Genomic DNA, 23,216 nt, shown 5'->3' with positions numbered 1-23,216 from the left:
ATCTGTGCACCCTGAAAGGGGATAGGTTTGAACATGTATATAGAGGGAGCACAGCAGTAGCATTCCTGATTTATGACTGACCAAACAGACAGGCAGATGCATGAAGTTGCTGTGAGACTGACAGTCAGTCACGCCATAGAGCATTGCATGGCAGCAATTTGTGGCAGCTGTAGTGAACCTGGAGTTATGCATGGCACACTACCAACAGGACCTGTAAAATTCCTATGGAACTCCCCTGTCTGCTGGGGGAGTGAGGGCTCCACATTGAGCAGTCTCCCGCCTCACTTAGATTCTGAAAACCCTCCACGCCAGGCCAACCCAGCAATTGACTTGTGGACACTTTCAAATATGTGACCCCATGAATGGGCACTGCAAGCTCCTGTGGGGTGCGGCAGCTGTTTCCCCTCACAGTTCTCTTGCCTCAGAACATGTGCTCTCAACATAAACTCTAAACCATCTCAGTGAGCAAGATCACCTCCCCCCCCCCCCAAACACACACACACACACACACACACTCAGCTCAAGCTCCGTTTATTCTGCTCATTGATAACAAGCGATTTGCAGTGCGTGCTGCAATCTGACTTCAGAGTAGGTAGAGGACATGCATGCCAGAGGAACGGCGGGTAAAGGAGCAGTTAAGTAGAAGAGGGATGCCATTCACTGATGCTTTCAGGGACATTAAGGGCAGATGTGTTTTCTGCCTAGGCAGTCCCAGAGCCCCCAGCAATGCCCAAGAGATCCCATATTTTCCGGGCAGCACTTTAAAGGGAGGCCAGAAATGAAAGGAAGGGACTAGGAGACCAGATGTTCATATGTCTAGGCTCATGGCCCGTCGCACTGTGGGATTTCAGCTGAGCATTAACGCCACTAAGACACTATTCAGATCAATTTCCAGCAAGAATTCCATGCAGCAGCCACGAGTAAAGAAGTTACGTCATCGGAGGGGAGTCGCACATGCGTGGAATGACATCATCGGGTGGTCCGCCACATCGGTGTTAAGTGATGTCATTGGACCGGTCGAAAACCGGAAGTGTGCAGCATATGTAGATCATACCACAAGGAAATCAGCTGTGCTAAAGTACCAAGTAAAGTATATTAAGACATGGTGTATGTTGCAATCGTCATGAAATAATTCCCTCTCAGGACGTGGATCTAACTTTTTGATTTAGTGCTCATCAATTTTGTTGATGCCTCTCCAAACCAATTTTAACTATGGGTGTATCTGGGCGTAAATGAAGGAAATTCACTGATGTGGATAACTGCTGAGGGCTGGATTGGTCTCCGCTCTGATACCTCCTTGTGTGAATAACCTGCTGGTCGATCATGCTCAGTCCATTATAACTCTGAGCAATTGTAGTTGCATTGTATTAGAAATTATTGCTCTTGAAGACTTCAAAGAGGTGTTTTTTGTAATGTGGGCTTAACTGGAAGGAACAGCCACAGCTATTAAGTATATAGCAAGAAATAACTATCAAATAGATGAGTTGTGTTCCAGTCCCATTTGTGAGAATGACTAAGGGAAACAAAACTTGCTAGATAAGTGACGTGCCTAGTGTAGCACTAAACCATACAGATCAAAAGATCCCAGATTCAATTCGTGATTCCATACTGGGTAGGGGGATGGAAAAGTCAGCATTCCTTTCCTGATCTCCATTCAGTGACTCCTGCTGGAAAGTGCATGCATGTAGATATCAGGTGAGATAAGGAACATGATTGGGTTGTAATGCCCTTCAAAGTCAAATAGCCTGTCAACCTGACCATGTGAGTGAAACATTGTGAGGCTTCTGGTGCCAATGGAACTATATCCAAGAGTGAGTTATCTGGCAGGTGTGGGGGCAGTTGACATACTTTCTTGCAGCAATTTGAAATTTACATTTTGTATAACCTTGCTATAATTTACTTTCTTGTACAACAGTCAAGAATCTCCTATTTTTCTTTTTGATGGTATACAATTCCATGTTGGATGCAGAGCTCTGTCGAACTACCTACATGCATTGCCAATTAATCAACCACAGAAAACTGCTGTGAACATCCAGATCTGGGATGCATTCTGTGTTCTTAGTTCTTCCAGTCTTCCCAGGGTTTAGATTTTCCCCCACATTTTTCTCACATCATGTGTTCTTATTTTTTTCATTTTCCCCAGGCCCTCTCAATCATTTCCAGATATCATATCCCTAACACACACTTTGTCATAAAGCATATGTGTCATTCTGATCAAAGATACAATGCAGAAAACAAAGAAAAAGACAAGTTGAAAAATGCTTTAAAAACTTTATTCTCAAATGTAAGAAAAGGATCCAGAAATATATACACAGCAGCTGAATGTACTTGGGGAGGGGGTGAGGGGGAAGTACCAAGGCTACAAAATATGATACACATGAAACAGTGTTAGACTGTCAAGTTCAAACATCATTAGAAAACTAAGGACATTTTCAAAAGCAGCTTTCACAATGTAAAAGGCAGGGTAACAGGGTAACAATATGTTTTCCAAACAGCACTTGTGAAGAATACGTTTACTCTAATGAAAAATTCAAGTAACCTCGACTATTTCTTTATATAACAGCACGAGTCATATTCCCACCAGTGGCAAAGAAAAAGAATTGCTTCAGTGACCCAGACACAAACATCTCAATTACAAACAGTATTGACATTTTGTTGTGACACCTGGTGGTTACTAATAATTACTAATTAACACTAACCAAAATAGTTTCTATTTTGTGCATCTAGCTTTTGGATTATTTTTAAATTAGCTAATACTTAAATGGCATTAGATGTGCCAAATTTTACTAAATTATTAAAACTATTAAAAGCCAGCTGTATTTGCAGCCACGTGTACAGTAGCATTTGCTTACAAGTACTGTAGAACATTAAGTTTTGGCCTGGTTTCACTACTCAATCTCCTCCCCAACTGTGCACTTCAATAAATATAAAAATAACTAATCAGTAAGTAGTTTCATTCTCAATTTTGTACATCCCTTCACCAAATTACATCAGGAAAAAATAACTATATACAATAGACAATTCTTATGTGCATTGCAGAAACTTAGTTGATACACACTAAATATTTTTTTCCAAATTTCTATCAAATCTAGCGCAACTTTTGACTTTGTAACTTACACACATGAAAAGCAAACATTTGCAAAAGGAGAATGTAAAGAGCGATATTCACAAGGACTGCAATTACCAATTTTGCATAACTGCCAAAAAGCAATATTATTTAGAGATCTGTAAAAAACTTAAATTGCATCAGGCAAATATACCCGATTGCCAGGAGATTTTATTTTCATTAACATGGAATCTCTTTCATAACTTGAATCTAATGCAATAAATAAAATACTGCTTTTACCACAGATTTGAAATCAAAAGCAGAATTTACAGCACGTCCCAATTTGTAAAAAAAGCATGTTACAGTATGAGATACTTATCTATATCTACCAATTGAAAAACAATGTCAAAAATGCTATTTATCCTAATACACAATAAGTTAAGACACAAGTTAATTGGGATAAATTTATGTACTGTACACAGGGAACAGTCAATAGTAGGAATCTTAGCAGAATGAAATCGTAAAAAATAAATCAGATTTTCTTTTTTCCAACTCCTATACAGATACAATGTTGTGGGCAGCAGCTTTTAAAAAGCTTGATATTTAAACAAGGACGTGACTACTGCCTGTACTGAAAGGGTTCTAAGTGTAGATTTTCATAGCAGAATGTGAAGCAGTGAAACCATTTTCAAAATAAAAGGGTGGGGGGGGTGGGAGGAAGTAGAAATTGTGTAATTCCCATTCACTTTATACAGTACTTTTTTTTTAGAAAAACAAAAATGCTGGAAATGCACAGGTCAGTCAGCATCTGATAGTTTGGTCACTGTTTCGAATAGGACCCTTTATTGGGGTCTCATAGAAGACCATGCCCAAAATCTCAATCTTGCGTTCTTTATCAGATGTGTTTTTCCAGCACTTTTATTTTTTAGTTGAGACGTGGCATGTGGTAAGTGTAGAATGCTTGGGATGATCAAGTGACTTTGGACCTATAGTTCCCAAAGCTTTCCATCACTGGCATATTCCTCCCCTCGTGCTTGGGTCTGTTGTAGACTAATTGATAGAGATTGATTGTTAGGATTAGTCAACAACTCCATTATCGTTGTATCATGCGACTACCAGGATGGTAGAAGGTGAACTAGATGGACTGTGGTCATTTTTCATCTAGCAACTTCTATGTTCCCCCACCCCACCTACTCAATAAAAATCAATCTTTCTTTGGGTGTTCCCTGCGTTTACTGAATGATGTCTCAAACTACACAATTTAAGTTAGTAGGCAGGCCTTTAGGTCAATTTTACTACACATGTGAGATTTGCTTGTGGTTTCAAGTGGCCCATCATTTTAATTAATTTTAGCATTCATTATATAAACTAAACAGCAAGATATTGGGAAGTTCATACAGCACAAGAGAAACAGTTGCATTTCAGAAATGAATGCTATACAGGAAAATAATTCAGTTTTATGAAGCTTTGCGTGATTTCAATCAAGTGTTTAATAATTAATCAGTCGGTGACAGAATAGTGGACAACAGAGTGCTGGGATGTGTGATCAGCTCCATACACTTATGAGTTCTTGATCTCAGCCATATTGGTAGCATATGTGGGTATGTTTCTCATAAGCAAAGGGAAAATCATCAGCAGGGTTGTTGTCATTGAGTAATGTTCATGCACCCTTGGAGGCCAGACAGACAGTGCACTCTCTCAGCAGTTGTTATTGCATGGCTCAGAGTGGGGTAGGGGAAGACAAACAGCATGAGACGATCAAACCATTAAAAAAAATCAGAAGATGAGACCACAATAAAGAGAGGATAGGGGAAAAATTAGGGGGAGGGGGAGTGGAAGCAACAAAGTCGATCTCTAAGATGAGACTACAAATTATAGTATTCCGAGAGGCATAGTTACCCCAGAACAACTCACGACACTAAATCACAATAGTGACTAGCAATATTCCAGCATTATAACTCCAGCACTATCAAAATGGTATTCAGCGCAGAAAGTTCTATTTAATAGCTCACTGAAAAAAGTGCAATAGTAGAAATAACTATAAAATATTATTGAGCATATCATATAGACACAGCTATACAGACTGACTGCACTCAGGTTAATAAACAAAAGTATGGCGTATATGCAAGCAACTACGTGTGTCACAGAGCTACCAGTTCAGTTCCCTATGCGATTTTTAAAAATTCCTCAGCAACTGTGGGACGAAACATTAATTGAGCAAGGTGGTAGTAAACTAACTTCATTAACTGCAATGCCTCTATAATGCATACTATACAATATATGCTGGTAAATGTACAAGTTTGTGAGCATACCTGGTAAAAAGAACAAGCATACTCTGATAGTACTTTGCCCGTGCAGATAAAACTATGATAATTAAATAATCGAAGTGTTTATTTCATTAGATTGTATCAGAATGATAAGCCAATAATGTAGCCCTGATGCAATTCTTTAATATATGCAATCATAAAAATAACAGCCACTTAAAGCCTAAATTCCCTGTATGGAACATTAAGATGTAACTTTTACGAAAGTGTAGAATTGTTTGGTTCTTTATTATGGCATCTAGCAAAACCATCTACAGGTACCATTTAATTATCAAGTTGACTATGCGTGTTATAATAACTGCAGCAAAGGGTTTAATAATACAAATAACACATTTAAAGGCCTCATTCCGAATGCCACTCTTGACCTAGGTTCTTAACTTGCACTCATAGGTATGTTACAAAATACTAAGGGACAAATGAAAAGATAAACAGACAGTTCTCCACAGCAATATGCCCAATACCCACACTGTCCCAGTCACACAAGGATAATCATAGGTACAGTATTGAAGTGTGAAAATTCTAAAAATCTTACTCCTGAACATAATTTCTCAAAAGGATAAGATGGAAGCAGGTAGGCTACATCTTTGCATTTCTGATGGGGTTCTTGAATTTGTAGATTTCTTTGGATTTCCAATATACCTGATAACTTCCTCCATTTGTAATAGCGTCCTTTGAGAGAGCATCTTGAACCATATTATTGACTTTTAAGGGATGGACCTTTGTTGTTAATTGACTTTTGCCCGCACGTTGGGGCTGCTCCCAAAATCCACGGTGATGTTGGTGTACAGAGGAAGCTCTTCCCTCTGAAGCAAGTTGTAGTCTATGGAGTTCATCCCATCAGATCGCCACGACTTGGAAACTTTTACTACCATATCAAACCTGTGAAGTAACCAAATTTAAGACTTGGTGAATGGCCTGCTTTAATCGCAGATAGAAGCTAAAAAAAATTCTGTCTTCTCCTCTCCCAAATGCCTTTTTAAAATTAGGTATTTTTCTTTTGCAGCTATTGTCACAACACTCTGCACTTACAAAATGTTTAAACGGAAATGCCTACTCTTTCCAGAGTTCTGCTAACCACATCATTCCATGATGGTATGCTCGAGCTAGGTGTGGACCATATGAGGCAAATGAGCAGTAATCAGTTTTGTTGGTTCAAAAGCCCTTTAAATCTAGATCTAAACTCAGTCGTCCTTTTCTGATGAGTAAGAGATCGCTCATGCATTTTTTCAAAAAAGTTCCATTTTAAAATTGACGCTGCTCCTTTATTTTACAAGACAAAAACCAGTACCCACTTTGAGTCCAGCCTGAAGGCTTGGAGAATCTCACTTTTTGCTATCCAAACATTTAAAAAGGGGGACAATGGTGTCCTGGCCCCTCTAGTAATATTAGAGTGCAGAAAGCTGGAAACAGACATTTTACCCATCAGTACCTCTTCACTGGGTGCAAAATGCACCACAGCATAATTACAGATTTAAAAATAAAGTTACAGCTGATAGAAAATGCTCTCAGAGCAAAGATAAGCACCAAAATATTAACGTTCTCTTTAAGTACTTTGGTTCAAGCTATACTTTCATCACACCCTTTTTTGGTTTCCCCCTCCCCTTACTGAACAATGGTTTATGTCTCTCTGTTTGTACCTTCCTCCAAATGCCTAACTATACTATCTCTACATAAAAATCAATAAATATACCTATTTTTTGGCATACAGCATGAAAGAATGAATTAATGTGTATTTTATTTCTCAATCAATATTTTAAATGCTAAACTAGTCAGTAATATAGTTGATCTAAAACTCCAGTTCACTGTACACCCGAGGGTTAATGCAGTGAAGCTTGGCTTATGAATTAAAACCACTTCTGAAGGTACCTTTTTTCATTTTTTTCATTCCCCACATCCATACTATGCGTGATCATTTTGTAATGTCCGAGCGAGAGGGGAGTTCGAATTATCTTCAATCCTGCTAAATAAATCCTAAAAAAAAGTTGAAAAAAAATCTACTTACACAAGTTCTTCAAAAGCTAACCAATCACATGACCAAACTGATTTTTGGTAGCCTTTAGGCTTTTTGCCTTTGTGAGCTGCTTGGGGATGTACCATGGAACCTCATAGGCCTTGTAAAATTAAAGTCAATGTTCCTATTAATTTCCATATATCTCAAGCTGCTGATATTCACAGATATTGGTCTTCTGATTTAGGATTTAACCATCAAAGAGACAACAGTGCTAAGAACAGCCCTTAGCAAACTCCCTATGCCAACAAAATTTAAAGACAAAACAAAAAACATGAAATATTAGTACAAATAGAACCATGTTGCCTGGGTTTCATTGGCCAGGCTGCCAGTACTTATGGGCTGCATGTGGATCATGGGCCATAGCTTGGCCTGGGGTTCAATTTAACTATTCCATTAAGAATCTTAACTACAAACCTGTGTCCTAACAATCGTGGCACATTACAGCTCCACCACCGATAAATACAAACTCTAACGAGCATTATATAACTTTGACTTTAACGAACAAGTCCTACCTAGCAGAAATGTCATCATCTTCTCCACCCCAACCCCAGTATGTGTTTGGGAAGCCATTAATCCTTAAATACTGTTCAGGAGTCAAGGCTGAAACACCACCAAAATACATCCTATACGGTAGCCTAGAAAGAACAGGAAAAAATGCAAAAATGAATATGCAACATCAGACTAGGAAAGGAGATAAACTGCAAATTAAGTTGAAAACCAAGCTTATTATTTCAGTGAAGGTACAGAGCAAGCTATACAAGTTTCCTCAGTTTGACCTAACACTTGGCATTCTATTCATATTTGCATTGCACACCTAATGTCTGTTGCGGCTAAACAAAGTAATTTACATTATCAGACAATTTTGAGAGAGTTTTATTAAATGGTCTAATGTGGAGTAGCATGTTAGAAGCACCTCAAAATTACAGCCAGTCACTGTGCTGCTGGCTGCAGTTTTAACAAGAGATGGAGATTATGCACATCTGCTAGCAATTGACAATGGTGGAGAGGGTGAATTGTTTCAGATTATCAGTGTTGTCCAATAGAAATCGCTGACTAGCCACAGGTGTGGCTACGGCAACATGATTTGAGCCACATGCACTAATTTTACTCAAACGCCTTACACACAATGCATTTCACATTACACATGTATTTCACATTACATAGAATGTACAGCACAGAAACAAGGTCATTTGGCCCAACTTGTCCATGCCAGTGTTTATGCTCCACAAGAGCCTCCTTCCACCCGTCTTCATCTAACCCCATCAGCATCTATTCATAAGAACATAAGAAATTGGAGTAGGCCATATGGCCCCTTGAGCCTACTCTGCCAATCAATGAGATCATGGCTGATATACCTCAACTCCACTTTCCCTCCCTTCCCCCATATCCCTTGATTCCCTATTCCTTCTTCATGTGTTTATCTAGCTTCCCCTTAAATGCATCTATGCTATTTGCCTCAATTACTCCTTGTGGTAGCGTGTTCCACATTCTAACTACTCTTTGGGTAAAGAAATTTCTCCTGAATTTCCTATTGGATTTATTAGTGACTATCTTATATTTATGGCCCCTAGTTCTGGACTCCCCTGCAAGTAGAAACATCTTCTCTACATTTAACCTATCAAACCCTATTATCTTAAAGAACTCTATAAAGTCACCTCTTAGCCTTCTCTTTTATGGAGAAAAGAGCCCCAGCCTGTTCAATCTTTCCTGATAAGTATAACCTCTCAGTTCTGGTATCATCCTAGTAAATATTTTTTGCACTTTCTCCAGTGCCTCTGTATCTTTTGGGGACCAGAACTGTTCACAGTACTCCAAGTGTGGTCCAACCAAGGTTCTATACAAGTTTAACATAATTTCTCTGCTTTTCAATTCTATCCCTCTAGAAATGAACCCCAGTGCTTGGTTTGTTTTTTTTATGGCCTTATTAACCTACGTCACTACTTTTAGTGATTTGTGTATCTGTACCCCTAGCCCCATTTAAACTATTTTCCAAGGAGTATGTGGCCTCCTTATTTTTTCAACCAAAATGCACCACCTCGTACTTATCTATAGTGAAATTAATTTGCCAATTACACACTCATTCACATATATATTTACTTAAACATCTACCACTATTCAGTGCAAAACCTTGCAGTCTTTCTCTTCCATAAAGTTTTGAATTCTGGCATAAATTTATCAGACATAAAACATCTTAGTGCAGTTTTTAGGTTTTTGTCCAGCAGTTGCGAGCGTTATTTTGACTTCATCAGAGTGATTGCTGAGAATGTTGACTTGCACGAGACCTGCCATACTCACCCCTGCTCTCCACATAGGTCACGGTGGATGCTGCTTGCCCTTTGACATGATATGCTCTGTTGGAGCTTCTCATTATTGCTTGGGCTTTCTTCCTTCAGTTAGCTTGAAGCGGTTATTATGATTGGTCGAGCTGACCACAATGCTAGGTCCCCTGTCCATACAATGTTGCTGCTGCTGAAGTACAGCATTTTCACCCATGTTAAACACATTTTAGCAGATACAAAGGGTTTTGATAGAGTAAATAAGGAGAGACTGTTTCCACCGACAGGTGGGCTGGTAACCAGAGGACACCGATTTAAGATAATTGTGAAAAGAACCAGGAGAGATGAGATTTTTTTTATACAGCGAGTGCACTGCCTGCAAGGGTGGTGGAAGTAGATTCAATAGTAACTTTCAAAAGAGAATTGAATATATACTTGAAAAGGAAAAATTTGCAGGGCTATAGGGAAAGAGCATGGGAGTAGGCCTAATTGGATAGCTCTTTCAAAGCCAGCACAGACAGAATGGGCTGAATGGCTGCCTTCTGTGCTGTATGATTCTATGATAATCAATTAGCAGTAACTAAGGAAGTAAAGCACAACCAGTGATCAAAAAAAAATTGCACACTTTGCATCTTACCATTTTCTCAACAAACATACACATGTGGATGCCATGTGAATGAGTATTGTGATCATATGCCCAATAACAGTGTTATTACTCATTTTTAATTTGCTAATCAAAAATGCAATTAGACACATCTGGATTCCTACAAGATGGCAGCAGTATAGGCAGCATTCAACCAGCCATTTAGTGACTTGTTTAATCACCAGTTTCCCTTGGATCTGATTTGTGTGGTGATAGATAAAAACACAGGCTAACAATTTCTTGGTTTGAGCTGATTCCCAAGGAACAACCTCTCAGATTGCAAATCATATACAGATCTATAATAAAGAATTGCAATTTGCTAACTCTGTGAATCAAAACAGATGCTAACAGTGCAATTAAATTCATGTACTTAAAGAAATTCAATTGTGTACATCAGCTTACTAAAGGTCTCAATTGAAAACCAACATGGGCTTAACTAGGCATAATTTTCAAATAGATTGCGAATAATGGGACACCAATAGGTAAACTAACTGATGTGTTATAAAGACTGAAATAACTGCAACTTGAAACTGAATAGAAATAGGTTTTAAATTAATGTTGAATGAATGCTGATGGAATTCCAGAATGTGAGAGACATTGCTTGAAAGGGGACAAACTAACTTGGTAGAATACCGTTGTACCAGCATCTTCCCACTTTGTTTTAAAAGCTATATTAATGGATATCCTCTGGAACTAAATCAAGATATCTACCATGGGAGATCCTGATCGGTCATCTTTCAACAGCCAGGCTGTTAATCAGGTCTTGATGCAATATTTACTCTCCCTAATTGTGAAAGGAGATTTCTTTTGGGAGGCACTGCTATTCTTTTTTGCTCACCATCATGATATCGAAGAACTGAGTTTGCATGGCCAATAAGGGATTAACATTATAACTTTTGCTTTATCTGCAGTAGGCTAACAAAGCCTCTATTATTGAGCAGAAGTAAGAAAAGTGATAGCTGTCTGGAGATGCTACTAGGTCAATCACCCAGCACTGCCAACTAAGGAAGATGTCCTGAACTACCTCTAGGTGGATCTTTGACTCATGAGAGTTAATTATCAGAAGGAAGAACAGCTGAAATAATCGTGAATCAGATGCTATAGAATCATACAGCACAGAAGGAGGCCATTTGGCCCACTGTGCTTGTGCCGGCTCTTTGAAAGAGCTATCCAATTAGTTCCACTCCCCTGGACTTTCTCCATAGCCCTGCAATTTTTTTTACCGTTAAAGTATATATCCAATTCCCTTTTGAAAGCCTTTCAGGCAATGCATTCCAGAACTCACTGCATAAAAAGATTTCTCCTCATCTTCCCTCTGGTTCTTATGCCAATTACCGTAAATCTGTGTCCTCTGGTTACCAACCCTCCTGCCAGTGGAAACAGTTGCTCCTTATTTACTCTATCAAAACCTTCATATTTGCTAAAATGTGTAAAATGAACCCTGCGGGACACCACTGCAAACTTCCCTCCAGTCTGAAAAACAATCGTTCATCACTACTCTCCGCTTTCTGTCCTTTAGCAAACTTTGTATCCACACTACGACTGCCCCATTAATCCCATGGGCTGCAATTTTGCTATTAAGTCTATTTTGTGGTACTTTATCAAATGACTTTTGGAAGTCCATATAGTCAACATCAACCCCCTCCGTTACTTCATCAAAGAACATAATCAAATTAGTCACAATTTGCCTTTAACAAATTCGTGCTGGCTGGCATTTATTAACCCATGTTTTTCCAAGTGACAATTAATTTTGTCCCAGATTTTTGTCTCAAAGTTTCCCCACCACTGACGTTAGGCTGACTGGCCTGTAGTTACCTGGTTTATCCCTCTCCCCTTTTTTGAACAGGGGTGTAACATTTGCAACCCTCCAGTCCTCTGGCACCACTCCCATATCCAAGGAGGATTGAAAGATTGTGACTAAAGCCTACGCTATTTCTACCCTTACTTCCCTCAGCAACCTATGCTAATCTCGACTAAAGGAATGGGAATTCAGCCTTCTTTATTTGTTGACATAATACAGCACTGTCTTGTTAACCGTTGTGATGTCCCAGTATACACATACCAATTTCCTTCCACTATGTTCTAGAACCTACAAAAGTTAACCTTATTGCCCTTAGTTACAATTGATGTACCAAGTGGACGACTCTATTGTCCTGAGCCCAATTTCTCAGAACGGTCAACTATGAAAAAGGTCATCACAAAGATTTGCCCCAGATAAGGGGATTAAAATTGAGGTAATCACATAAAAAGTCAAGTGCTGGGATCCATAACATATTATTCTTAAATAACTTTGTAGTCTCCTGGTGCTTGCTTGATCAATTTCAAGAGTTTTTACCTCTTTATTTTGCTTCTCCTAGGAAACTGTGTGACAGCATCGTTGGGGGGAGGGGAAGAGAGGGTTATAGTGGAAATGGGGACAATGGTGTGTGGAAGTTACACCAGGACAAGTCAAACCTGATGGTCCAGCTGGTTTTCTCCTGGCCTTATTTGTACGTTCTCACAGTTGAACTGTTTCAGAATGTTTTATATAGTCCAACAACTGTAGTAGTTTGTAGTAATATTTGGAACAGTATATTCTAATATAATTTAAGTCAACAATATAAATTAGAAGCTTAAGGACAGCATAGAAGTCTCCAAACTATAGTCTTTGAAAGGTGTTAAAATCTACAATTTTACAGCTTGTTTTGAATACATATATCTACTTTTGGTTCTCAGATCTTTGATAATAGTGTTATTAAGAGATTAATACAGTGCTTTTCAGTCACATCTATATGTTTTCCCAGTAAGTCTGTATTTGATGAGCGCAGTATTTTTCTTTTACCATTTGTCCTTGAGTAAATTATTAATAATTGTGTTTACTTCTGAGCAGTGAGCTGCTGAAACAAATTCAGTGATACTGTTGCATCAGTCTTTTGATCAGCTCAAAATACCGTTGCTTAGAGACCCACTTCTTTTCAATGTTTGTCCTTCAAAGCTGGTTATACGCTTACAAACACAATTCTGTTGCAAGAACCTGTCCACAGACCAGTGTACTGATTATTCGCAACAATAATGAAGTTAATGAAAGGATAAAGGATGTCTAGTGTCCCTATCATTTTTTTCAGTAATTGCATCTCTGCCAGTGGTTTTCAAACTTGTGTGGAGCACCCTTTGTAAATATTGACAGGACAGACTGAGGACCCCTGTCCTAACTTCTATAACACCATATGCTATCTACCCAAAGGGGAAAATGCTATCATTGCGGAAAACACTTAGTATACAACAGAAATAATTCACTAGTAACCTGGGAGACGAACAAGGCCTCTATACTCTAGGGGTCTCCTAGTGGACCCCTTAAAATCCAAGGACACCACACTGAAAATCTACAACCTACTCTAATCTTCAAAATTGAATATTACTGTTATGCTATGTTAAATTGAATCCACCTAGAGCTGAGTTATGCTGTGTTAAACATAGAAAATAGGAGCAGGAGTAGGTTATTAGGCCCTTCGAGCCTGCTCCGCCATTCAATGTGATAATGGCTTATCCTCTATCTCAATACCATATTCCCACTCTCTCCCAATACCCCTTGATGCCTTCTGTGTCCAGAAATCTATCTATCTCCTTCTTAAATATATTCAGTGACTTGGCCGCCACAGCCTTCTGTGATAGAGAATTCCACAGGTTCACCACCCCGAGTGAAGAAATTTCTCCTCATCTCAGTCCTAAACGTCCCATCCCGTATCCTGAGACTGTGACCCCTCGTTCTAGACCCCCCCCAGCCAGGGGAAACATCCTCCCTGCATCCAGTCTGTCTAGCCCTGTCAGAATTTTACATGTTTCAATGAGATCCCCTCTCATTCTTCTAAACTCGAGTGAATACAGGCCTAATCGATCCAATCTCTCCACATACGACAGTCCTGCCATCCCAGGAATCAGCCTTGTGAACCTTCGCTGCACTCCCTCTATGGCAAGTATATCCTTTCTTAGGTAAGGAGACCAAAACTGCAGGTGTGGTCTCACCAAGGCCCTGTATAACTGCAGTAAGACATCCTTGCTCCATTTGCCTTCCTAACTGCTTGCTGCACCTGTATGTATGCTTTCAGTGACTGGTGTACAAGGATACCCAGGTCCCTTTGTACATCAACATTCCCCAATCTATCACCATTTAAATAATACTCTGCCTTTCTGTTTTTCCTTCTGAAGTGGATAACTTCACATTTATCCACATTATACTGCATCTGCCATGAATTTGCTCACTCACTCAACTTGTCTAAATCGCCTTGAAGCCTCTTTGCATCCTCCTCACAACTCACGATCCCACCTAGTTTTTTGTCATCAGCAAACTTGGAAATAGTACATTTGGTTCCCTCATCCAAATCATTGATATATATCGTGAATAGCTGGGGCCCAAGCACTGATCCCTGCGGTACCCCACTAGTCACCACCTGCCACCCTAAAAAAGACCCATTTATTCCTACTCTCCGTTTCCTGTCTGTTAACTAATTTTCAATCCATGCAGTATATTACCCCCAATCCCATGTGCTTTAATTTTGCACACTAACCTCTTATGTGGGACTTTATCAAAGGCCTTCTGAAAATCCAAATAAACCATATCCACTGGTTCTCCCTTATCTATTCTACCAGTTACATCCTCAAAAAACTTCAGTAGGTTTGTCAAACACGATTTCCCTTTCATAAATCCATGTTGACTCTATCTAATCCTGTTGATATTTTCTAAGTGTCCTATTATCACATCTTTTATAATAGACTCTAGCATTTTCCCTACTACTGATGTTAGGCTGACCGTTATAGTAGTTCCCTGTTTTCTCTCTTCCCTCCTTTTTTAAATAGTGGGGTTACATTTGCCACCCTCCAATCTGCAGGAACTCTTCCATAGTCTATAAAATTTTGGAAGATGACAACCAATGCATCCCCCATTTCCATGGCTACCTCTTTTAGTACTCTGGGATGCAGATTATCAGGCATTGGGGATTTATCGGCTTTCAGCCCCATTAATTTCTCCAGCACTATTTTTTTTTACTAATACTAATTTCCTTTAATTCCTCCTTCTCAATAGAGCCTTGGTTCCCTAGTATTTCTGAGAAGTTAAATTGAGCTAATACCGTGTTACTGTATTTGAAAAGACAAGGCCGGTTTGTGATGACTATGTTGACAATCATACTCTTGGCTGCGTATATAAGTTGTGGAATAAAGTAATTGCTACTAATGCATCAAATTGTGTCTTTTCAAACCTTGATATCTTTGAAGTGAGACAAGTGTGTGGGGTTAAAAACTCCTTTTAATTGAACAATGACTATGGGATTAAAAACTCCTCTTAATTGAACAATGTTGCATTTGAAGGAAAGGGTTACATTGAAAAAGCTTTCAGAAGATTCTAACAGGACTTGTAAAAATAACTGATAAACCATTGAAGAACAAAACAGGATATACAAGGCTATAAACAAAGATAATAAAGAGGCCCCCCACATTCCGCTGGTTTGACATCATTGCACATGGTCTTAACTACATCAAAGAGACCTCATAATGGATGAAGGCTAGTAATAAAGGGAGTAATTGGACAAAAACAATGACACTTTCTCCCAATCCTACACCCCATTGGTCCAAATCAATATAAAAAGACTTTAAGATGAAAACAGTGTCTCTCTGCAGTCGAAAAGCTTGAAAGAAAGCTTTGCTTACAACAAGGATGTCTGAAACAAAGACCTCAAGGCACAAGGATCTGATCACTTCTGAACTGCCTTGATGAAAACCCTTGGTTTAAAGGTTGTATATAGTATAATTTGCCTGATGTTTGTATGAATTGTTAAATCATTAATCAATCATGTTGCAAACCTCTAGGTGTATAACGGGTAGAGTAAGGTCACATGTATTGTTTGATTTTGCTTCATGCATGCTCATATCAATTATATTAAATAATTGCTTTTGATGAATGAAACTACCATGCGAGTGACTTTCTTTAACTGACTATTGTCCAGGTTCAGGAATCACTGGAAAATCAGGTTTTCCTACCACTGTTAAAGGGGGTGTTTTTTAAACCAATGCTATACTTACATCCTGCTAGTGAGCAAACTGTCTCTGGGTCTTTTAACTAAGTCAGACTATGGGGGATACTAAAGTCAGATTAGGCATCACATTAAAAACCAAAGAGAAACTAAGGGCCCAATATTAGGAGGGAGGCGGGTTGGTAGTGGGGGGGTCGACTGTGTAACGCGCCAAGTGAAATAGGTGTGCTCCGCACGTGATCACAGCCTAATTGAAGGTACTTACGAGTGCTTCCGGGTTTCCCGTTCCAGCCCTGCGCAGCGGGCTCACTGCGCACCCGCATCACAGGCTGTCAGCAGGAGGAGCCCTATTTAAAGGGGCAGTCCTCCAATGCTCCTCCTGCAGCAATGAATCAAAATAGAATGGAGCAGGCCAGAGGCAAGGCTGCTCCAAAGTATTCTGACTCCTTACTCCAGGTGCTGCTCGATGGGGTGAGGAGGAGGAGGGAAACGTTTTTTCCATCAGATGGGAGGAAGTGGCCTGCCTCTGCCACCAAGAAGGCCTGGCCCGAGGTGGCAGAGGAGGTCAGCAGCAGCAGCAATGTCGGCCGAATCTGGGTCCAGTGCAGGAAGCGCTTTAATGACCTAACCAGGTCAGCCAAAGTGACTACACTTGTGCATTTTCCCACACTCCATCTTCCACATCACCTCCACCACCACACAACTCCTTCTGCACTGCCACCACAACGCTCTCGCATCACTCCTCACATCCACTCAACCATCATCCTCACCTTGCCTGCACTTACTCACTGTCCCAGTTCCCATTCGAACACTACCATGCAACCCAATCCTCGTACAATCTCATGGCGATGTCTCAAACGCACCCTCGCATGCATCTCCCTCACGGTCACCCCACCCGCACCAATGCATGCAGCGGGTCACTATGCAACCATCACTCAATCACGCCTCTCTGTGTTTTGCCTTGATAGGAGAAGAGATGCCAGAATGCCCGGGAGAGGGCAAGGACCGGAGGGGGCCTGCCACACCAGGTGGTCCTATCTGACGCGGAGCAGCAGGCAATGGAAATAAGCCGCACACTGGAGTGCCTGTCCGTGGCGGACGCCAAGACTGGGAGTGCACAAGCGGCTGGTGACAGAAATCTAACACTCAGCACTCATGATAGCGAATGATCTTAACGTCACTTGGCATCTGCAGCACCTCAACATCTGTCCAAATGCTTAATATTGCTTTCTGTTCTCTTTCAGGACCATCTGCGACCACCGTGACCGCGGAGGGCGATTCCTCAGAGGACCTGCCGGCCTCTAAGGGGGCATTGTCATATCTGAGCCAGCCAACCAACCACCAGCGCAGATACACACACCTTGGTGGGTCCCCGTCCTCAGTTAGTTGGGCTTGCACATGGTGAGTCACCACGCACATGTGAGCACAAGCAGACCCTGGTGGCAGGGGCAGCCGTGGAGAGTCCCCGTCGGTGGGAGCACTCATCTCCAGGCTCTGCTCAGCTGGACCCAGATGCAGAACCTTGGGAGCCAGCTGTGAAATGGAGAGTCATCGAGAGCCAGCAGCACATTGCCGAGATACTGGAACAGTTGCCACGTGCACTCTCCACAATCGTGCAGAGGATGGAGGAGTCCAACTCCTGCATGAGTGGAATACTGTCACAGGGACGTGAAGGCATCTCTGAGATAGTGTTCTGGGTAGGTGCGGGAATGTCTGCGATGGTGGGAAGGCTAGCCTCCATCGAGCTTCAAGCACGGCTCAACAATGAGTCCATTCAGGCCCTAACGATAGCCGTTCGGATTCAGGGTGAGCAACATTCTGCCGCCTTAAACAGGCTGACAGATACGTTACAACTGGCCTTCCAAGGCTTCACACAAGTCCTCCAAACTGTCATCCAGCAGGGTGGAAGGAGTGATGTGGGCCTGGGCCAGGAGAGGGATGATGGTGAAAGGGGACATGGAAGTGGGGACGCCACTCAAAGCGCTCCCACGTCTCACCCATTGCCCTCCTCTCAACCAGTACCTGCAATGCTGCCTCCTCTCCAGGTGGCTGTGTCTGCCCCTGCACAGGTGCAGGTGAAGCAGTCTTTGGAGGGGCCCTCACGGGCACCGAAACCCAGAGGGCATCCGCGCAAAGCATCTCATCGGTCAGGGCATGGACAAGAGCAACCTGCCGCTACCTCTGCTGAAGCCACAGGGTAGCACCATGTAGGGGTTCCCGTAAACGTAAGGCTAAGGTTTTGTGAGCACAAAGGGGATGCACAGGGGTGTATGACAGAATGTCATGTTTTTCATTTAGTTTTGTTTGTTTTGCCAACCACATTAAAATTTGTTATCACCACTACTGCCATGTCTTTGCAAATCTTGTCTGGTTTGTGCAATAATGCCCTTTCCTGAGGATCACCATGAAGACCCACACCTGATGCCACCCATTGGGTCACTGCAGAGTGGGTGTAGGTGTATTTGCAGGGCTCTTTTGTGCAGACGACTGAGAGACGCCAGCGTTGTCCCCGATGGCTCCCTGGAAGGATCCGGAGGAGAAGTTGTTGAGGGCAGTGGTGACTTTGACAGCGACAGGTAAGAAGATGGTGCTCGGGCCAGCTGGGAGCAGCTCTGCATTAAGGAGGCTGCGGATGTCCACGACTACATGTCGAGTGATTCTGAGCCTCCGTGTGCACTGCTCCTCAGAGAGGTCCAGGAAGCTGAGCCTCGATCTGTAGACCCTGTGGCGAGGGTAGTGCCTTCTGCGACGCATCTCTCTCTGCGGTTGCCCTCCCTCCTGCTGTGCAGGTGGATGTGTCACAGCACTGTGTTGTGGAGCTCCACGTGTCAGAGGTGGGCGGCGAGGCTGGTGATGCTGTTCGTCCTCCAATGAGGTCATGACTGCAGCTATGGCGGCCCCCATCCGCAAGATGTACATTTGAGGGGGTCCGCAAGGCAGGTAAATGTGTCTGCACACCGGAGTTGAGGTTCCAAGTTGGTGAATTTTAGTGTTAGGAGGGTGGTGCAGGCCAACTTTGTCCAAAGTGACAGAGTAGCCTCGTGCAACGAGTGAGGGTCTCCCCCCACCCCCTCCACCTGTCAAATGGACCTTTGCAGCTCTCCCAGGCTGGTGGCTGCAACACGTCTGTTTCAACTTGGAGTGTTTCCCCCAGTACGGGAAACACGCTCAGTTGATATGAAAATCCCACTCCTCCTAAAATATCCTCCCAATCAGGTCTGCAAACGACCTGAACTATCTAATTAATTGGTTTAAGTGGGATCCAGCCGGCTTTAATTGCCGGTGGGAGTCCCGCATGTGGGGGCTGCGCGCGCATCTAAGCGTGTCATTGGGGAACCCGGAAGTGGGCGGGTTGTAGCCGGGCTCCGGACCCGTCCCGGGAATCCTCAATTTTAGCAGCCCCCCCCCCCAAAACGCACCCGCTCGGCCATCCGAAAATTGACCCCAAAATCATAATCCATTATTCCTCCTTGCTGTTACCTTTTTGTAGGAAGAGCACTTAGGACGTGTCTCTGAAGCTAAGGAATAAAATAAGCTTAAATTGTGATTGATGAAATATACACAACTTAACTTTCAATGTTTAAGATGTTAATATACTTTTAGTGTAGAGCAGTTGCACTGAAGTGCACTGTCTACATTGAAAGAGAACTTAAATTAATGTTGGTCAGCATGCTGAAAAGTGGCTTAAACACATCAGAACATGAAATCAAAAACATTACAAATCATTATTTCTGTAATTTTCAATACCTGTACTTGAATTTGTTCATAGCACTGGACACATGCTTGGGGTATTTCTCATTGCAAACATAAAGATTGTGATCATTCTCCGGAATAAGGTCGACATCATGTAGAAACAGACAGTCCCAGTCCTCATCCTTTAGTGCCTCCCTCACCCCAACATTAAGTAGCTTTGCCCTGTTAAAGGTACGATTTCCAGTCTGGGGGAAAATAATTTGCAGTTTATTTCAAAACATAGACATTTAAAATATCGAACAAACCTGGTACTCAACCTTGCAATCAGCACCTTTTTAGTTTACATACCACAAATGGCTCATTATAAACAGATTAGCATACACAATGCAATTTGGAACAGCTATTTAGAATTCAATGATTTGGTCTTAGATCAGGCAAAAAATACAACAAGTTACTGAAATGCAACAAATCTCATCTATTCATTGTAAATGAATAAAGAATAGTCAGCACTGATTTCAAAAGGGAAGGGCATGCTTGACCAACCTTATTGATTTCTTTGAAGTAGTAACAGAAAGGATAGATAAAGGTAATGTAGTGGATGTAATATATTTGGATTTTCAAATGGTCTTCGATAAGGTACAGCATAGACTAAGGCATGTGGAGTCAGAGGACAAGTAGCTGAATGGATAGCAAGCTGGCCACAAAACAGAAAAGAGAGTAGGGGTTAAAGATAGTTACTCAGACTGGCAAAAAGAGGGAAGCGGTGTTCCACAAGGATCGGCGCTGGGACCACTGGTATTCATCATTTACATAAACGATTTGGACTCGGGAATCGGAAGTACAATTGGTGGGTATAGTTAATACTGAGGAGGACTGCAACAAAATACAGGAAGACATCAATAAGCTTGCAGAATGGGTTCATAATTGGCAAATGAATTTCAATATAGATAAGTGTGAGGCGGTATATTTTGGTAGGAAGAATAAGGCTACATACTCCTTGGAAAGTAAGAGTCTAAATGGGGTACAGCAGCAGTGGGATCTGGAGGTATAGATACACAAATCACTAAAAGTAGCGACACAGGTTAATAAGGCCATAAAAAAAGCAAACCCAAGCACTAAGATTCATTTCTAGAGGGATAGAATTGAAAAGCAGGGAAGTTATGTTAAACTTGTATAGAACCTTGGTCAGACAACACTTAGGAGAACTGTGTCCATATTATGAAAAGGATATAGAGGCACTGGAGAAGGTGCAAAAAAGATTTACTAGGATGATAGCAGAACTGAGAGGTTATACCTATCAGGAAAGATTGAACAGGCTGGGGCTTTTTTCTCTAGAAAACAGAAGACTGAGGGGTGACCTGATAGAGGTCTTTAAGATTATGAAAGGGTTTGATTGATAGAGAGAGATGTTTCCACTTGCGGGGAAGACCAGAACTAGAGGCTATAAACATGAGATAGTCACTAATAAATCCAATAGGGCATTCAGGAGAAACTTCTTTACCCAGAGAGTGGTTAGAATGTGGAACTCGCTACCACAAGGAGTAGTTAAGGTGACTAGCATTGATACATTTAAGGGGAAACTAGATAAATACATGTGAGAGAAAGGAATAGAAGGATATGTTAAGGGGTTAGATGAAGAAGGGTAGGAAGAGGCTCAGGTGGAGCATAAACACCAGCATAGACCTGTTGGACCAAATGGTCTGTTTCTGTGCTGTACATTCTATGTAATTCTCTGTAAATCAAAATTCCTGTGGAAATTTTCCAGTTACTAATAATTAAATTATTACAATACTTTATGCTGAGACCAATTTGTTACCATGGCTGTCTTTAAAAAGAATTGGCCACAGCATCCAGAAAATTGACAATGTGAATTTAAAAGTTGAATTCCAAGAATACAATTAAACCAGAGAAAACCAAGAAACATTATAACTGCACCATGTGATACATATAGTAGCATTCCCTGTTTGGCACAGAGAGAACTTTATCTTCTCTTTGTAATGATGAGCAGCATCAATGTTGAACATGACATAAACACACCTTCAGCTGTCTTTGTCATAGAGTTAAAAAAATTCCTGGGCGGGGGTGGTGTAGGGGGGAAGGAGGGAGGAGAAAGAGGTGCTGAAGTTGCAGCTAATGATTTGCATTAAATCTTATTAGGTTTGGAAACACAGTTGTAACATTTTATCATTTAAAAGTATATTTGTTCTTCCACAGTGCATTTGTTTATAAAAGCAAGTTTTCTAATTAAAAACATCTTTATTTTTGCAGCTGATTTCACCAGATTGTTGACCTAAATTCAAAGGGAAAAAATAACAAAAATCAGAAAGCCTCACATCTGACAGTATGCAATGTTGAAACACCACACATGTGCCAAACAACACTATGAAAAGAATACTGCTCACATACCAACACTGAAAACTCACATCAATTATTTTACTCATTAGTATCGCCACCTCTATTTTCAATAAGAAGTTAACAGTATTTCTTTCTTATATTATCTGTTATGATATTTATTTTATCTTGTACTTGAAATGTTAATTTAATTTTAGGGGGATAAATTCTGTGCTTAAAATGTAAAGTTATCAGCACAGGGGTGAACTTTTTTGTCCACTTTTATTATCCAACGTCAGTATCCAGCATTCCCTGATCAAGTATACCACACCCACCGTCTTTTCTCTGCCCAATTGTAGAAGAATAACCACATCACCAGCGTGAATGTTTCTATTTCCCACATTAGTCTTTCAGTCCGATTACCAATTTTGTGTTAATTAATGCAGTATTAAGTACAGTTGTGTACATTACTGAGAACTGGATTAAGACTACTCAGTCATTTCACAGAAAGTCCTGACAGCCTACAAACAGGGGAGATTTTTATTCCATAGCTCTGGGCTAGATATGAAACCATGCTCCACAAGAAAAAGGGCAGTGTGCTCTCTTAGGTCATCAAGTCTACCTTTACTATTAATTTGATCTCTTCTCCTATACTGCCATGGACCTAAGCTCCCCTATTATGCTACAAGCCAGTGAAGGTTTGGTCCTAGTCTGGCTAATTGACTGGAAAGACCAGTTTAAGAATCTCAGGATGAAGAAGTGTGACCTAGTTTGGTCACTGAAACAGCAAGGTCAAATTTATGATTTTTAGCAAGCATCAGTTGTTCCAACCACTCAAGTCCTCATCAGCAGTTTTGGGCGGGGTGGTGTTGTTACTACCAAATATG

At 41.0% G+C, this 23,216-nt stretch overlaps 1 protein-coding gene across 2 annotated transcripts in view; it reads right to left on the bottom strand.

Moving 5' to 3' along the window:
- Window positions 1–2,257: 2,257 nt before the first annotated feature.
- The window catches only part of LOC137323006 (beta-1,4-galactosyltransferase 3-like), a 34,855-nt gene continuing 13,896 nt past the window's right edge, over window positions 2,258–23,216 (bottom strand). The window contains exons 3-6 of one of the 2 annotated variants that reach the window (XM_067986332.1): window positions 20,053–20,243; window positions 7,894–8,016; window positions 7,237–7,341; window positions 2,258–6,249 (exon numbers count right to left, since the gene is read on the bottom strand). In XM_067986332.1, the coding sequence (XP_067842433.1) occupies window positions 6,096–6,249; window positions 7,237–7,341; window positions 7,894–8,016; window positions 20,053–20,243 (573 nt within the window). In that variant the 3' untranslated portion in view covers window positions 2,258–6,095. The remainder of the gene's footprint in view (window positions 6,250–7,236; window positions 7,342–7,893; window positions 8,017–20,052; window positions 20,244–23,216) is intronic. The other variant, XM_067986333.1, reaches the window with a different exon arrangement.

This window comes from Heptranchias perlo, chromosome 6 (genome assembly GCF_035084215.1).
Source record: "Heptranchias perlo isolate sHepPer1 chromosome 6, sHepPer1.hap1, whole genome shotgun sequence".
Classification (NCBI taxonomy): domain Eukaryota; kingdom Metazoa; phylum Chordata; class Chondrichthyes; order Hexanchiformes; family Hexanchidae; genus Heptranchias; species Heptranchias perlo.
The sequence above is the reverse complement of the archived record's forward strand: the minus strand, read 5'-3'. Positions and strand labels throughout refer to the sequence as shown.